We start from the raw sequence: 18335 nt of genomic DNA on the forward strand, positions 1-18335 counted from the left end.
CATTCTACTTTGTGTCCCTGTGGACCTGACAACCTAGGGACCTCATAAGAGTGGAAACATACATAAGTGTCTTTTTATGAACAGCTTATCTCACTTGGTATCATATCCCAATGTTCAGCCATGTTGTAGTGTTACTTTTGAAAAAAACATTTTTTTAAATGTTTTTGAGAAAGAGACAGAGACAGAGAGACAGAGCATGAACAGGGGAGGGGCAGAGAGACACACACACACACACACACAGAATCCGAAGCAGGCTCCAGGCTCTGAGTTGTGAGCACAGAGCCTGACGCGGGGCTCGAACTCATGAACCATGAGATCATGACTGAGCTGAAGTCTGATGCTCAACCGACTGAGCCACCCGGGTGCCCCATAGCATTACTTTTGAGGGCTGAATACCATTCCATTGTATGGATTGACCACGTTTTAATCATCCATTTACTTGCTGATGGACCCTGGTGTGGTATCCACCTTCTGCTTGTTGTGAGTAACGCTGCTATGAACATGGGTGTACGAGTCTCTTGAGACCCCGCTTTCAATTCTTTTGGATACATACCCAGAGTTGGGACTGCTGGGTCATCTAGTTCTTCTATTTTTAATATTTTGAGGAACTGACATACTGTTTGTTACAATGCCTGCACCATTTTACCTTGTTAGCAATAGTGCACCTTCTCCAGATCCTGGCCCACAATTCTCTTCCCTCCCTCCCTCCCTGCCTTCCTTTTCTTTCTTTCTTCCTTTCTTTCTTTCTTTCTTTCTTTCTTTCTTTCTTTCTTTCTTTCTTTCTTTCTTTCTTTCTTTCTCTTTCTTTCTTTCTGTTCTTTCTCCTTCCTTCCTTCCTTCCTTCCTTCCTTCCTTCCTTCCTTCCTTCCTTCCTTCCTTCCTTTTTTTTTTTTTGATAGTAGCCATCTTAATGTGTGTGAGGTGATGTTTCACCAAAACTTGGATTTGCAATGCCTAATGATTAGTGATGTTGAGCATCTTTTCATGACCTTATTGTCCATAAGTATGTCTTCTTTGGAGAGATGTCTGTTCTTCTGCCCGTTTTTAATTGGGTTTTGCTATTGTTGATTCGTAGGGATTTTTTATATATGCTAGACCAGCCCTGTTTTGAATACAACATTCTGGGCTGGTGCTGGAGGTCCTATTTGTTATCATTGTCCAGCTGTGTTACCTTCATTCAGGGGTCTCACCTGTGGGTGATTTTGTGCCCATGGGAATTTGGCAATGTCTAAAGACATCTCTGGTTGTCACAACTGGTACGAGTGCTATTGGACATCCTACAATGCACAGGAAAGCCCCACAACAAAGTACTGTCAGGCCCAGTATGGCAAAAGTGCCAAGGTTGAGTCACCTGCTTAAAGCAAGCCACCTGCCCCCTGGAGGTCTCTGCTCACCTGTGCCATGGGGGGTCGGACTACACGGTCTGGAAGGTGCTTTCCTATTTTATTCTCTCATGTAGTCACTTTCTGTCATCTGCCATCAAATAAAAAATAACATATCTTGAAAAGTCCTCCTGGGTCTATGCTGGGTGTCTACACCATTTCAAATTCAGTCAGTCCACACGAGCTCCTCCATTTGGGGAGCTGATGGTCCACACTAGCAAACAGCTGGCATGGGATGTACGGACAGTAAAAAGTGCCCTGTCCACATCCCCTTGGGCTTGGCTGGGAAGGGAGCAGAGCTATGTGATAGGGACAGCAGCAGGCTTGAGGCCACAGGGGCCTAGGTTTGAGCCCTTGGGCTCCTCTGAGACAAATATGCTTTTGACCCATCATGCAGTTGTCAGCTAACCCCACTCAGACTTATGGGGACTGCGGTGTGGGTGAGTCTGGGGCTCCCCCTTGAAGTCTTGAACGATCCCCGAACCCTCTGAGTGCCAGCATCCTGTCTTGGAGATGGAGACAGTGACCGCAGCTCTGAGGGTGATGCAGGAGGTCCCCGAGCAGCCCTAGGCACAGTGGGCATCATTAATGGTCATTACTCTCTTCTGAGAGCCTCTTCTACAGTTTAAAAAAAAATCCAATTATTCCATGGACTCTGGAAATCCGGTAATGATCACAATACACAGAAATTCTATTACATTCTTCATACCTGCTGGTCCACATATGGAGAGCAGCCCCTAAAAATTGCAAATTCCTCAGCATGGCTTTCAGTCCGGAAACTGCAAACATGTTAAATTATTTTTTTGTGGGCACTGAAAACACGGGTCCCATGTGTCTTGTCGGGCACGTCCGTGGTGGTCTCCCAGTGCAGGTGGGTCCCCCAGCACGGGGAGCTCCGTGTGGCTTGAACTGAATCCTAGCCTGGTGCCAAGACTCTGCTCCTTGTCAACGCTCACAGGGATATGTGGCCAGGGAAAAGCTCCTTTTCATTTAGAGAAAATTCCTTGAAGACTTTTCTTAAAATTGTTTCCTTCCCAAGCGGCTAGAATGTGGTTATTCATTTAAATATTTACCGTGGGGTAAAACCCCCACCAACGCAGGATCTCATTCACTGACGGACCCGAGACCCAAGCAATGTCCTGCACGATTTGGAAGTACCTTTGAAGCCCCTCTCAAAACAGGAAGCTCATGAAGCATCCGTCTTAGACAGATCGGGAGAACAAAGCCAGGTGCTTTGGAAGGAAGCCACGGCGGATAGTTAGCAAGGGCTGGATGGTTTTCCTGTGCCAGGCACCACACTATAGGTGGTCCTGCATCATCTCGTTGAATTTCGGCCACCCCTCGAGGCAGGAATCATCTTGCACGGGACAGATGCAGAAACTGGGGTGTCTGGGACAAAGCCAGCTGTCCCTCGTCCAGTACAGCTGGTCAGTGGGGAGCCCAGGTCTGCCTGACTCCGAGGCTCCTGCTTTTAACCGCTCCCTGCTCTATTGCTGTGAATGACACCACACTGGGGGAAATGGTTGGCTTTTATTATTTATGTTCTTTTTCAGTGTGGGTGGTACTAAACTCAGAGAGGCCTTTTTGGAGGAAATGGGAAGAAAATGCGTGCACATTTGAAGCTTTCAGGTATGAGAAATTAGGGGTATTGATGGGCCTGTGAAAGCTTTTAAGTCCCACAGTGATGGCAGTGCTATGGTTAAATCAGCACCGCGTGTCCTATAGTTTCCTTTTCAGCTCCGCGTAGGAACACAGTGGAGAGAGGCTGGCACGTGCCAATGACCCCGGCCCGCTGCGGGGATGGGCCCTGGCTGACGCCCACAGGTTGGGCCCCAGGGAGCACGTGTCAGGTACCGGAGGTCTGGAAGTTCTCTGGCTTGGCCCGGTGCCCAGAAATGGTGAGTGGTCGGGAGTGATGACTCAGGTCACATACTGCCTCCTTCTCCCTGATTCCTTCTACCTTCCTTTAAGCCAGAACACAAATGAATAGAATAATCTCTTTAAAGGTTTAATTATGAAAGCAGTACATATCTTTACTGTGTATTTAGAAAAGACAGGCAAATCGTCAGACGAAAATAGAAATAAACTTTAGTACTACGACCCAGCAGTCAGCAGGGACTGCTGTCAACATTTTGGTGGTGTTGTGTGCATTTCTCTTGTGTGCACTTATGTGTGTGTACATCTCTTGCACACATGCACACAGGTAAACACAATCGCAATAAACAGAAGTAGGGAAAAAGGTATTCTTTCCAAGTGTTATCGTCATTCATAGATTTTTATTTTATTTATTTTTTAGTTTTTTATTTTAGAGAGTAGGGGGCAGAGAGAGGGAGAGAGAGAGAGAGAGAATCCTAAGCAGGCTCCATGCTCCCTGTGGAGCCCGACGCAGGGCTCGGTCCCATGACACCGGGATCATGACCTGTGCCGAAATCAAGAGCCAGACGCTCAAATGACTGAGCCACCCAGGTGCCCCAACTCATATATTTTTAAGAGCCATTTCCTTGGTGTCCCATAATCTGATTTTCACAATTTTCTGTGCTTTGGGCACATTTTGACCGCTGTGCTACATTGGCTAGCCAGAGCGCCGGCCGTCAGACGTCCTCACTCGACCTGAACATGCACATCCAGGGTCTTGCCCTTTCCTGGTCCTTCTTCACTCTGTCGGGAGTTTGCTGGAAAGCTGTCCTGTGCTGGGGGAGGGGGGTTTCAGGCACCAAAGGCACCGTGTGGCACGTCTCTGGGTATCTCACGGTGGGATGTCTGTCTTGGGGTGGGCGGTCCAGATGGGAGGCAGGCCCGGGGGGGCTGAGGTCCAGCGTGGCTGGGGGCACCGAGTAGAGGGGTCCAAGTGCAGCCCCGGGGAAGGCTCGGGCCAAGGCCGGGTTGGGCTTGTCTTCACTCGGCTGCCATAACAGACCAGACCGGGTGTAAACAGCACGTATTAATTTCTCACAGTTCCAGAGGCAGGAAGTGCAAGACACCGGTGGAGACTCGACCGCCTTCTCCTCGTGTCCTCACCTGGCAGAGAGGGAGCTCTGTCTTCCTCCTCTTATGGGGTGCTGGTCCTGCCCTGGGCGCCACCCTTGTGGCCCCATCTATACCCAGTCACCTCCCAAAGGCTGCAGCTCTAACACCAGCACCTGATGGGAGGGGGGGCGGGGGGGACACAGACACACTGTCCACAAGCCCAGAATCAGAGGACACCTTGACCTCTACACTGAGGACTTCTGGACTCTTGTGGTTCAACATCAACCTTAACTTAACATGGTCGTGGGCAGCCGGGCTGACTGTGTCTTGCCATTTGGTTCCACGAGATGGAACTACATGTGTTAGTGACCAGAGTGATTAAATCTGCAGTTACATTTTATTATCAAAAAAGCATGTCATAAACAACTGGTTTCATACAGAGTGGCCACACCCCTGCACAGCTCCCGGGAGACACCCACCGTTGCCCTGGACACAGCTGGACCCGAATGCAAGGGAGCAGTCCAGTGACTCACCCGCGTCTCCGGGACCGCTCATCTTGGTGACCCACCTCCTCCCTTTAGCTACGTGACATTTTGTGTCACCCTGTGTTCCAAAATGCACGGTGCCTGGCGAAAGCCCAGTCCTCTCTATGGGGATGGTGCTTGGTGCCTGGTGTTTCCTGGTGGGATGCCAGATGCTGGGGGTGTCCACACGCTCTTTTGAAGCTTTCAGGAATCCGTGATAGAAAAGTAGGCACCTGGGAGGCGGTGTTGGGACCACACACCGGGTTCTGCCGGCTGGTGGCTGAGCAGAGAATGACCTGATGGGACGCGGATGGTGGAGTGAGTGCCACTCTTTGCTCACTTGTGACCCCAGGGAAGTCACTTAATGGCATCTCAGTTTCCTCATCTGTCAAATGGTGGTGTTAATGTTTACCCTGGGGGTAATGTAAGCGTCAAATGATATCACAGGTAGAAAGAACTCTCTCAGTGCCTCTCACCTCACAGTTGGTCCTTAAAGTCTGTTCCCTTCCCGAAGGCTCTTTCTCTGTTAGCTGGTGTTGGCTAGGGTTGAGTTTTGGACTGAGTGCCTGCCCAGCCTCTGGGTATCGCCCACCCCTCCAGGTGTCGGCCACTGTCCTGGCCTCTCCACTGGCATCAGATTCGGCCGGGCCTGAGTAAGCCAGCCTCCTGCCCAGCCCTGCCCTGTCCTTGAGATCTGCGGGGATTTTTTGGACCTGCCATGGGAACCTTCTGGACGGTTTGGCTTCCGGGGACTCGAGACCCCAACTTTGCATGGGTTACCTTATGTGGGTTTGAATGGATTCCTTGCTGGTCGGCTGTTCTACGACTTAGGGCTGGAAGCGGCCAGACGGTGGCTTGGGTTTTGCAGCAGAATCTCTTGTTCCTGTTCTGAAAGCACGAGTGAGATGTTTGTGGGGCTGGGCCTTGGGCGGAGCTCAGCCATTTTTGCTCTCATAAACTGACTTCAGTGCCACATCTGGGCACAGATGCCTGCATCGTGAGGCTGTAGGAAAGGTGACTGGATTTCACAGGCAGCGTCTGATCTGGCCCAGGAGTACCAAAGGTGGAGAAACGAGGTGTGTTTGCTCCCACGCCTTTCCTGTATGATTACACACAATCAGATTCCTAACTGATTGCACACAAAGTTCCTAACTGATTGCACACAGCGAGAGGTTCCTGACTGATTGTACATAATGTGAGGTTCCTGATTGCACACAAAATTCCTAATGGATTGCACACAGTGTGAGGTTCCTAACTGATTGCATGGAATCATAGGTTCCTAACTGATTGCACGATCACAGATTTCCTGAGTAATTGTGCACAATCTGAGATTTCCCAACTAAATGAGCACAATCTCAGATCTCCTAATTGTGCACAATCTCAGATTTCCTAACTAATTGTGCACAATCTCAGATTTCCTAAGTAATTGCGCACAATCTCAGATCTCCTAATTGCGCACAATCTCAGATTTCCTAACTAATTGTGCACAGTCTCAGATATCCTAAGTAATTGCGCATAATCTCAGATTTCCTAAGTAATTGCACACAATCTGAGATTTCCTGAGTACAATCTGGGATTCTTGAGTAATTGCGCATAATCTCCCGTTTCCTAACTGTGCACAATCTCGGATTTCCTAATTGTGCACAATCTGAGATTTCCTGAGTAATTGTGCACAATCTCAGATTTCCTAACTAATTGTGCACAATCTCAGATTTCCTAAGTAATTGTGCACAGTCTCATATTTCCTATTTGCGCACAACCTGAGATTTCCTGAGTAATTGTGCACAATCTCGGATTTCCCACCTAATTGTGCAGTCAGAGGATCTGTGGCGTCAGAAGATTCTGTGGAGATCATAGCCTCCAGCCCCATCGTTCAGGACAGGCTGAGGCTGAGACTCGGGGGTCACCAGCGACGTCCTTGAGATGCTTTGCTGGCTGGGGACAGCAGAGCTAGCAGCACACTGGGACCTCTGGGTGTTTGATCCCCTACACTTCACAGCGGCACAGACAGACTTAAAAGCGTGGCTCTCCGGGGATGGGGGAGGTCAGCCTTTGACGAGAGCCTGCCCCGGGTTAGCAAGGGCACGTGCTAGCTCACACAAGCCGTGTTTTGCGGAAGAGCAGAGGGCCGAGGCATTTCCTTAGAACCACAGAACTGAGTCCAAGCGAGCCCGAAGTGCCTGGCAGTGACCATGTCAGGCAGCACCTGACGCACAGCCGCTCGGCCCTCTCTCCCAGCAGCCCTGCGGGGCAGGTACTGTCATCCCCGTGTCACTGAGGGGGGAATCGGGCACGGAGAAGGTCACAACCCGCCCAGGTTCACAGCGGGAACGCTGCACGGCCAGGCCCGGGAGGTCTGCTCGCTGCCACGTCTGTCTCTGTGTCACCCCTTACGAGTACATTTCTGATGCATCCTGCCGTCCTTGCCAAGGACTTGTGTTCATGAGAATAGCTGATCACAGTGCACGAATCACGTGAAATAATCTTCTGTGCTCCGCAGCACTGTATCGTTTACAGAAGAGCTCCGTGTGTTTTCAGTTTGATTCTCCCAGGAAGCTTGGTTATTTCTCTCTCACTTGCCAGTTCAGTTTGTGTTTCTGCTGGCCCTCAGGCGCCTGTGATGCAGGCACTTTGTTCCCCACAGGACGTCCCACAGGCACCGGTCAGGGGCCAGGTCTTCCAGGGTGGCCGTCCTGGCGCGGCTTTGATCAAGGGCCTCAGGTGGGTCGGCTGCCCTCTTTCTGCCGTGCCAGCAGCACAGGACCCGACGGGCGTGCCCGCGTCTGGCCCCCTTCCCAAGGGTTTTGGTCCCTGACCACAGCTGCACAAGTGCAGAACTTTCTGAAGCAGCAGTGTTGGCAAGCAAGTGGATTTGTGTGGATTCACTTCGCACTCTAAGCTAAAGAAGCAAAGATGGGATGCATTTGCTGAAAAGTCTAATTTCTGCCCAGGCAGTTCCCCTTTAAATACTTTACTACTTTCTAAGATTGCTTTTGGTGTCCTCAAGAGAAATCATCTCTGCAGTGACGAATGGTTTGCTTGTCTTGGGATCCAATTGTCCTTATAGTTAACTAATGTGAGAGTTTGGGTTCATATAAAAAAGTCTTGGGAAAATGTGTTTTTCTCTAAACCAATTATTCTCTCCTCTCTCATATTACATTAGTAGGTGGCACCGCGTGGGACATAGTGTCTTACTTTCTCACCAACTCCGTGTGGCTCTCTGCCCTCTTCTCTTCTGGGATGGTGTCATTGCCCACAGAGAGCAGACGTGAACCCAGAGACACAGGCAGGCCGGACCCAGCAGCCCAGCAGCCCAGAAAACCATTTGGCGTAAAGATTGTCCCTCCAGAGGACTTTAGGAAAAGATGAAAGCCACTTCAGAGATGATTTTCACCCTCAAGTTGATTTAACCCAAATCTGGCTTGTCCTTCCCAAAGGCTCTGAGGGTGGACCCTCGCCTCCCACACGCCCCTGCCCCCACTTTGCCTCTCCCCTCCCCACTGCTGCTTTTCATTCATCACGCTCCTTCCTAAAAGGAGAAATGAAGAAAAGAATTTATTTTTCCCCAGACAGGTGGTAAGAGAGAATGCAAGAGATCAAAGCCATAGATCTAACTGTTGACTTTCAACGGCTCATCTGTCTTTTTGCCCCATTTAAATATTTTAGCAAATAAATGTCAAGTCAATAGAGCTATCGGTCTGGTCTGAGGATGTTTGTAATTATTTGTAGAAAATAATTACACGGTCTTGATATTCTCTCTGATATCCTGCACGAAGCACACACACGCGTGCACACACGCACACAGAAGACGTGCCCTGGGTCACCCCGTCTCTGAAAGGCACGGAAGATGAATAGTGGCTTCAAGCTGGCGGGTCTGGAGGGAGGTGACTGATGGTGGCTGGCTCAGTCACCTGTGCGCCCCCCTCACACACATCCCCATCAAGGGCGGCGGTGAGTTGATGGAGGGAACCTGGTGACCACCGCTGTCACCGGTGGCCAGCTCATTCCCTCCGCTACCGGGCTGTAGGCTCCTTGAGGCTGAGGAATCGTCTCCTGTTACCTTTCACGAGCCCTGGACATAGTGGAGAGACCAGACTTTTCAACACTTCATACTTTATTCATGGGCAGAAATGTCTGTCTTACTTGGCTCTGCGTTGTGCTCGCCTGGCTCTGTGCCAGGGTGGGCCGGAAGGGCTGCGCCCATCTGGCTCCTCTCCTACCCTGCAGGGACGGGGTGGTGCCGAGTGGGAGGAGAGAGGTGGACACACGTCTCCCTGCTGCTTCCCAGCCAGGCTGGGCCACCGAGGGCCACATCTCTCACCAGGCAGCCTGCAACCTGGCAACAGCCCCCTCCGCTCGCCCTGGACCTGGTGACACTGTTGCTAGGCCCTCAGTGCTTCCTCGTCTATTCTGTTCCCTGTAGCCTAACACACCTGTACCCCGCCCCGTTATGAGCAGTGCCTTTGGAGATCTCCTTTTAATCCCTTTGGGATGTGCCAGTCCTTTCTGGCTGGGATCCCGACCGATACAATTAAGACCGTTCTGGCTGGCGTGTTTGCCTTTTTTTGTTTTTTGTTTTTGTTTTTGAAGATGATGCTTATGTTTGCTCCTTTGAGAGTATAGATCTAGAAGGTCAGTGAGGCAATTGCGTTCTCTACTGGGTGGCCAGATTTGTCAGATAAAGCAGCCAGTTCCTTCCGTGTTTGAAACCCAAAAGCCTGTGGTCCTGGGGCCTCTGCTTTGTGTTCTGGGGATGAGCTGGCCACTGTCGGTGACATAGGGAGTCAGGCAGGGTTGTTGCCTCAGAGGGGCTGATGGCCCAGGGCAGAGCAGAAGTCTGAGCATTTGGCACCCTCACTGGATCCTCCGGGCCCTTATCAACTGGCCACGCCTGCCTTCCTGTCTAGATTGGGAGCCTCTTGCAGGCAGAGTTGGGTTTAGTTCATTTTCGCTCTGCCAGTAGGCACTGGAGAGCCTGGCTTCTGAATCTGCATTCAGGAAATGCTTGTTGATGCGAAGCCAAGAGATACCGACACCGAATTTGACTTCTTCCAGAGACTGGACAGGTCCCACATATGACACTTAGATGCTACCGTAGTCCTGCGATTTACGTGGCTGGAACCACAGAGTTTAGTGGACTCTGTACGGTCTGCCTGGTTCAGAAATGACAGGGTGTAAGTTTACTCTCTGAAACCAGTTCCCGACACAAACTGCAATACACAGAGGTAACAAAGCAAGATATGAGTTACCACCTTAAACATTCCGTAGAAACTAAACTGTTCACAGCGGAAGGTTGCCAAAAACGCGAAGTGCTTCCGAGTGTGTCATATTCGTCAAGCCGCGTGTTGAGATGGGCCTGTTCCAATCTGTGATAAGGAAAGCAGCTGTGTAAATACTTATGAAGCCCTCCCATTGTTTGTGATTACGGGTAATGCGATTTATCTTTTCCAGCTTAGATACCTCAGAGCGATATATGGTAACCCCTAAAATGATTCACCATGTTCAAAATCAAAACGCCTGGCAGCTCATACCTTGCAAGTCCCATACCTCCAACTTGAGATTGCTGGGTGAACCGCTCTGCTGAGACGATACTTTAACTTTTAGTATCGCTTTCATTGGACGAAATGATGAGCATTTTTGAGCCTCTTGCTCATTAGTTAGTGGTATTTCACTCCTGTGGAGAAAAGAAAGGTGTGCCTACGTTCCCATTTAGCAAATGCCAGCATTGTAAGAGCCGGAGTAGAGCAAAGAGAACTGAAAAGAGTGGAGGCGAGGGGCAAGGGAATTGGGGAGTGAAGAACCACAGGGTAACTTTATCACCACGGTGACCATGAGCACGTCATCAGCGTCATCATCACCATTACTACCACCACCATCATTGTCACCATCACCATCACCACCGTCACCACCATGACCGTCATTGTCACCATCACCATCATTGTCACCATCACCACCATGACCATCATTGTCACCATCACCACCATCACCATCATTGTCACCATCACCATCATTGTCACCATCACCATCACCACCATGACCATCGTCACCATCACCACCATCACCACCATCACCATCATTGTCACCATCACCATCATTGTCACCATCACCATCACCACCATGACCATCATTGTCACCATCACCATCACCACTGTCACCACCATGACTATCATTGTCACCATCACCATCACCACTGTCACCACCATGACCATCATTGTCACCATCACCACCACCACCGTCACCACCATGACCGTCATTGTCACCATCACCATCATTGTCACCATCACCACCATGACCATCATTGTCACCATCACCACCATGACCATCATTGTCACCATCACCACCATCACCACCATGACCATCGTCACCATCACCACCATCACCATCATTGTCACCATCACCATCATTGTCACCATCACCATCACCACCATGACCATCGTCACCATCACCACCATCACCGTCATTGTCACCATCACCATCATTGTCACCATCACCATCACCACCATGACCATCATTGTCACCATCACCATCACCACTGTCACCACCATGACCATCATTGTCACCATCACCATCACCACCGTCACCACCATGACCGTCATTGTCACCATCACCATCATTGTCACCATCACCATCACCACCATGACCATCATTGTCACCATCACCATCACCACTGTCACCACCATGACCATCATTGTCACCATCACCATCATTGTCACCATCACCACCATGACCATCATTGTCACCATCACCACCATGACCATCATTGTCACCATCACCACTATGACCATCATTGTCACCATCACCACCATCACCACCATGACCATCGTCACCATCACCATCACCACCATCACCACCATCACCATCATTGTCACCATCACCATCATTGTCACCATCACATAATCATCACCATCATTGCCGTCTCCACCATCACCATCACCATTGTCACCATCACCAACATCACCACTATCACCACCATCATTGCCACCATCACCATCACCACCATCACCACTATCACCACCATCATCACCATCACATAATCGTCAGCACCATCTCCACCATCACCATCATTGTCATGATCAAAGTAATAATAACACTCAACATTTGCTGACTCTCTACTCTGCAGCAGGCGTTGTGTCCAGTATGTTTTATGTGATAGATTGGCTTTGTTGTAACTTTTTGAGGCAGATAGATTCTTATCCCCACTTTACAGATGAGGAATGTGAAGTGCAGGGAAGTTTAAATCAATTGGCCACGTTGATTGGCCAGCCCAGCAGCCTGACTCCAGAGCATGTGTTATCAGTTAAGCTATATGCAAGTGTGCAGCGTGGGTGTGTGCACACACGGGGATTTCATTTGTGCGGCAGTGCATGGGAAGGCAGGCTGGCCAGGTGTGAAGAGGCTCTCTGCCACAGTGAGCACACCGAGCCTTAAAGACACTTAGGAGCACCCACGATTTGCCGTCCTCTCCGTGAAACTGCCCTCCTTGGACATCCCTTTCCCTCCTGCCTCCTTCAGAGATGTCTGGTCCCCCGGGCCCCTTTCCCACACAGCAGGTGCCTGATGGCTTGCACAGGAACGGCATAAAGGATCATCGTTTGTGCCAGCTCTGTGAACCTGTCGCCCTGGCATGGTCGTTGCCTCCGTGACCCGCGAACATCGCGTGGCCGGCCTCCACCTCCCTGACCTGCCTGCGGCCGTGCCCTCTGGTGATCTCGTCCTGCTCTGACTCTGACACAGGCCTAGTCACCACCTGGCTTGCTCTGCCGGTGCGTGGACAGGTGCATATGTCTGCCTCTTCCTCTGGACCTCTGTCGCTGCCTAGTGAACATGCCTGGACAGCCTGCTGTGGGGAGCAGGGGTCCTCCGGGCTGGGCCGTCCGACACCAGCTGGGCCCAGGCGGGGATCTCAGCTGAGACCCGCAAACTGCCCCACAGACACAGAGACTGCCAGCAGTAATCAGTGGTTGTTGTATAGACCACAAGTTTGGGTGGTTTCTTATGTAGCCTTGTCGAGGCAGTAGATGACCAATATGGCACATCTGGAGCCAAAGCCTTACCATGACGGAAGGGAAGCAGCTCACGCATACAACACTTTGTGGGGACTGAGTTGTGCCTACAGGGGCTCTGCCCGGCCTCCTCGGGTGGGCGCGTGTGCGGTGGATGAGTGTGCGTGCAGGGCCCCTCTCCGCCTCCTCAGAGGCCCGCGCCTGTGAGGTTGGGCTGCTTCTGTGGCAGGTTTTGCCCTTCCTGCCCTTGGAAGGACCTTCTTCCTCTTCCTCGGCATGGTGCTTCCTCTTCAACCTGATACCCAGGCAGTGGTTCAATTTGCAGTGAGCCACAAACACCAGGTATGGAGAGACCGAGAGCGGCGTGGCCACAAGTGTGACCCTTGTCCCTGCAGGAGGCCGGGTGCCCACGCTCCCTTGCCCGGGGGCTGACAGGAGCTGTGGGAAGCCTGGCTGCTTGTGTGAAGGACAATGCTTCCCCTCGACTCAGCCTGCAGAAATGCGGCCTTGGAGTCGAGTTGTCTATGCAGCTGTGAGCATGGGACAAGTGACCTGTCCTTCCAACCGCAGACGCCAGACTGTCCTATGTCACCAGCACTCTGCCGCTCTTTCCCCTCTCATTTCCGCCAGAGTGCTGGACGTCATCTAGCGGATGGTGTCCACGTCCCTGCTGTCCGTCCGCCTCCAGCGGTGGCATCTGCTCCTGCACCACAGAGACTTGGTGCGTGTGACAGCTCCCACCCCATGCTGGGACAGCGCTTGGGACACCACAGGGCCCATGGGTGTCGCGTGATGAGCACAGACCTAGAAGGCACCTCCCTCATATGGAAACAGTAGAGACTGTGGTTCTTATTTTTGAACATTTCAATGGCAAGTCGCTCGTTCTGTTCTTGGCTCGCCCGTGATGCTGCGGCGAGGCTCCTGCTCTCGGGGCCACGTCTGGGAACCTGGGGAAAGAAACTCCATCCGTGGTTCCTGCCCTTTGAGCACAAGAGACAGTTTTTATTAGGATGACTTTTAGCCCTTCTCCCTCTGTGTCTCGCTCAGATCTCATGTGTAGAAGAAACGCATTAGCTGAATAAGGCCACGTACCAGGAAATGATTTGTTCCTCTCTTTTTCGCCAAAGACATTGACACGACTAACGAGGGTTCGTGATCCGCAGAGAGGACCCGGGTACGGCCCCCGCCTGACGGCCTCCGGTCAGGGGAAGGGCAGCGGTGTCCACGCCAGCCCTGTTCCTCTGCTCCCTGGGCCGTTTAGACCCGCGTCCGTCTGCGCTTTGCAGCCCGAGGCTCGTAACCACTTCCTCTGGCCCTAAGGGGATCGTTTCCTGAATTAAATTTATGGCTGCCCCTGCTCATCCCCTAACTGCCCCTCTTGAGCACTGGCTACACGATTTGTGGGGCCCAGTGCAAAATGAGAACATGAGGCCCTTTGTTGAGAGCCTGTGAAGAATTCCAGGTCCCCACAGGAGAGCCTTAAACCCACGACTGCTCAGGCCCGCAGCCATGAAGCCGGGATGATTCTGTTCTGTGTTCCTCAGGGTGTCCAGGGAGGCACAGTCCTTTGAGTGGGTGTTCTAGGTGACGCCGTAGCGGTAATGCTTCTAAAATGGTATCTACGCTGGGGTACCAAGCATTACCTAGTAAAACAGGACGCACTAATCTGTTTTCTGGAGGGTTAGCTTTTTCTCTCTAGAATCACAGGGATGTTTCACCATGCATGTTGGTACTGGGAGTAGGAATATTGACCTTTGTAAAACCATCAGTTCTGTTGCAAATACATTTTTATTTACGTAAATACCAACACTCTTTGTGTATGGCGTCTGTCCCTCCCTCACCAGTGTTTATTACGTGCCTGGCGCCATGTTAGCCACTGTGGGGCCAATCGGACACCTGTCCTACACAAACAGTAAAAACGCAAGGTTGACGATATGAGTACCTTATGAAAGGTGGGAAGTTATAGGAATCTGGAGAAGCAAGATGCCGGTCCACTTGGCAGGGACAGAGAGGAACCCCCTGCGCTCCGCCCCCCTCACCCTCTCCAAGATGGCTCGTTCGTCTCCACTGTCCTGGTTGTAAATTCCTAGCACACGAGACTGTCAACGACAGAACCTATTAGACGGGGTGACAGAAAAAGGCAGAGCCGTCCTCGCTGAAATGACCTTTGTGTGACTACTTCAAGTTTAACTCGAAGAAGGGGCTGTTGTGAAACCCTCCAGGTAAAGCGTATCAAAACCCTACCTGAGGGCATCACACTGTTTCGTCTCCCAGAAATTGTCACCCTGCTGATATTTGGGGTATATTAAAGGATGTTGTTGGTGCAAGCGGCTGATTTCCCAGGTGTTGGCATCCTGGAGGACCCGGCGCTTTCTGATAATCTCAGGGGTGGATTATCTGCACCATTGAGCACCTGAGTTTGTCACAACCCTATGCCACTTGACAGTCCGCATCTCACCTCGGTGTCAGAAAAACCAGGAAGTCTGAGGGTGACAGGCTCGGGCCACACCCGGCACTGCCCTTGGCCTCCTCCAAGCTCCCCCAGGCTCTGCTCACCTCTGCTGAACTTCCTTCTCAATCGGGATTCGCCTCATGGCAGCAAGACACCCACGGGCTGGCGAATGTCACTCAGGGACGGGAGGCAACATTTCACCTCAGTTCTGGCCAGAGTCTGAAGGAGGCTCTTCTTGGCCTGATTTGGGTCACATGTGGCCAGGAGTGGGTGCGGGGGTTCATAGGGTGGGTCACGGGAGGTTACGGGCCACACTTGTGCAAAATGAATGGGGCGGGATCATTCCAGACTGGGGGAGGGCGCTTTCCCCAAAGGGGACAATCTGGACAGACACCCACATTCGTTATTTCAAAAGGGGTCACTTTTTACAATAAGGAATTCAGGAAGAGAGAAGGAGTCTGAGGAGAAGGCCCCAAATTTGCAAATTGGGGCATGCGTGTGACAGTAAGGATTTTGTAAGAGGAGGCGAAGGAGTCTCATTTGGTTCGGAGTAAAGGATTTTCACAGTCACGAATCATCATTGTTCGGTGACAGAGATCTACCGATAGGCAGGTGTGCAGGACGCCCGGAGCTGGGTCTGGGGACACGTGGCTGGCCAGAGCACAGGATGTGGTCCGTTCCCGAAAGCCTTGTAAATAACAACGATGCAAGCGAAACGTCCGTGAGCCTGAGCCCAAGGGTGGGGGCACGGGGCTGGGTGGGGAGAGAGGTGAGTGCTGGCCTGCTGGTGACCCCCTGTCCGCGGGGCTGCCCGTGGGATGGGCCTGTGTCCCCGGCCTGGACAGTGGCTTTCTCTCGGTGAGGTCTGAGGTGTCATTGTGCCCAGATCTGGGCTGTGGTATTTCGTGCTGTGCTCAGCATGATGCTGTGTCCAGAGTCGTGTGACGTGGTGACAGTGTCCACACCAGCAGACTTGCTTCTGTGAGCACCATCGCCGAGACAGCACTGATCAGGGACTGGGTCCTCGTCGGGGGGAGGGTGGGGACGAAGATGTCCCATGCAAGCTTCAGGACACGAGTCCGACACTTGTTACGTGGTATCGTTTCCTCCAGCAAAGTTTCTGGCTGATTCCTCTGAGCAGTGAACCAGCGTGAGGGCCCGAACAGCATTTGCGTGGAGAAAGGGCTTCCATCGCAAAGGCCATGTTGTCACAGACCGCGATGACCGGCGGCTGCTGCTGTGATGCGCCAACAGGCTGGTGAGATGGGCACAGGTGGCTGGAAGCTGTTTGAAGAGACAGAGTCAGGACCTCAGTTTGCTGTCTTCCTGGTGGGAGGGAAGCGTGTGCAGGGGCAGGGCTCCTGGTCACGGGGGTGGTGACAGGAGCTTGGGCTTTGGCGGCCTGGGTTCTTGGTTCCCTCCTGACACCGACCGTGTGACGCGGGCAAGTTCACAAACCTGTCCGCACCTCCAAAGTTAGAGGTCGTACCAGATCCTCCTGCCCTGAGACCCCGTGTGTTCACGCTCTGAGCCTCGTCGGGGGAGTCTGGTTCCATCCGATTGACATCTAAGCATGTGCGCTACTCAGGCCCGTAGCGTCCTTCCCCGGGAGACCACAGGTGCTGTCCCCTGTCCGCAGCTGGAGGAGAACGAGCTTCTGAAACATACGAAGTTCTCGGGGTGAAACACACCGGCACCACGTTTGCTCAGCACTCTTCTTCCGGCTGTTCCTGAAACAAAGACGGGCATACTCATCTCGCCCCTGAGCTGAGGGGCCTCCCGCCAACGGGGACGGGGCTCTCCTGACAGGGCCCTGTGGCCTCAGCAGCCATCTGCCCGCCGGGACCGTTTCCTCCCCTCCACACCGGGCGCTCGCAGATGCTGTCCAACCCACCTGCTCTGTGCCCACTCGACTTCCTTCGTCCACGAGAGGTGAACACGGACTTGTGGTCCTTCTTCCTTACCTGAGAGGACGTGCAAAATGCACACGTGCTGTGGAAATACGGTCACGCTTAACTTCAGGTGATTCAGGTGAAAAAAGCAGGTAATGTATGCCTACCACGAAGCCATCTTTGTAAAAACATACCCACTGGTGACATATGGGGCTGCTTACTTAACGTTCTTGTGGTAGGTCTATACTTTCTGCATGTTCTCTCTCTTTTTTTGAGAGAGAGAAACTGAATACAGGCGGGGGAGGGGCAGAGAGAGAGGGAGACACAGAATCCGAAGCAGCGCCAGGCTCCGAGCTGGCAGCACACAGCCCGACGCGGGGCTTGAACCCACAAGCCATGAGATCATGACCTGAGCCAAAGTCAGTGGCTCAACTGACTGGGCCACCCAGGCGCCCTTCTACGTCTTCTGTGATAATGTCTTATACGGAGTATTACATTTCATTTTGTTAATTCTGCAACTTTCATGTCTTGGGAGTTTTGGGGGTGTGATGAGGCACCGTAAAGCCAGGCTAGGAGTCAGTACTGAGGGGTCAGTAGTGCTGGTCACCCGAGGACTGATTTTCATCTCCTTGGAAGACAAAGTTTCTTCCAGAACCTTCTTAAGCGGAATGCACGTGCCTCACTGGCTGGCGCTCGCTGGCTTCCTCCCTACCTGTGGTCCCCCAGGGCCTCAACTGCTCTCCTGGCCGCGCACCTGCAGAGCCCTGCCCCCACCCCCCTCCTCCTCGTGCACCTTCTCGAAAGTGGGCTCCCGCCTCTTCCTCTTCAGACTCTCTTCCCGTCAGAGGCCCCCCCCCTCTTTTCTAAATTCTGACCAAAGCAGTGAAATAAAAGGCAGCAGATGAGCTACTGTGCGCCACGTTCCATCAAACATTCCATCTGATGTAAAGAGCACTCTTGCTTTGATGGTCCCCTCCGGGCTGCCCTGTGCAGGATGTGGAGTCGGGGACCACTCCTCGCCCGTCTGCGCTCCCCGGCACCGGCACAGAGCATGCACACGGTTCACGCTCAGCAAGTGTGAGGGGCACCCGCGTTGAGACACTGTTGGAGGTGCC

The 18335-nt window shown here is 52.2% G+C and overlaps 2 protein-coding genes across 2 annotated transcripts in view; one reads left to right on the top strand and one right to left on the bottom strand.

Moving 5' to 3' along the window:
* The window catches only part of LOC128311330 (uncharacterized), a 42526-nt gene extending 33958 nt beyond the window's left edge, over nucleotides 1-8568 (top strand). Inside the window, exon 2 of the mRNA XM_053201307.1 lies at nucleotides 8037-8568. Within this exon, the coding sequence (XP_053057282.1) occupies nucleotides 8037-8242 (206 nt within the window). The 3' untranslated portion in view covers nucleotides 8243-8568. The remainder of the gene's footprint in view (nucleotides 1-8036) is intronic.
* Nucleotides 8569-14456: 5888 nt separating this feature from the next.
* Nucleotides 14457-18335, bottom strand: part of LOC128311389 (uncharacterized) — a 44445-nt gene continuing 40566 nt past the window's right edge. Inside the window, exons 6-8 of the mRNA XM_053201401.1 lie at nucleotides 17223-17320; nucleotides 16997-17058; nucleotides 14457-16612 (exon numbers count right to left, since the gene is read on the bottom strand). Coding sequence (XP_053057376.1) covers nucleotides 16395-16612; nucleotides 16997-17058; nucleotides 17223-17320 — 378 coding nt within the window. The 3' untranslated portion in view covers nucleotides 14457-16394. The remainder of the gene's footprint in view (nucleotides 16613-16996; nucleotides 17059-17222; nucleotides 17321-18335) is intronic.

Source organism: Acinonyx jubatus, chromosome A3 (genome assembly GCF_027475565.1).
Source record: "Acinonyx jubatus isolate Ajub_Pintada_27869175 chromosome A3, VMU_Ajub_asm_v1.0, whole genome shotgun sequence".
In the NCBI taxonomy this organism is placed as follows: domain Eukaryota; kingdom Metazoa; phylum Chordata; class Mammalia; order Carnivora; family Felidae; genus Acinonyx; species Acinonyx jubatus.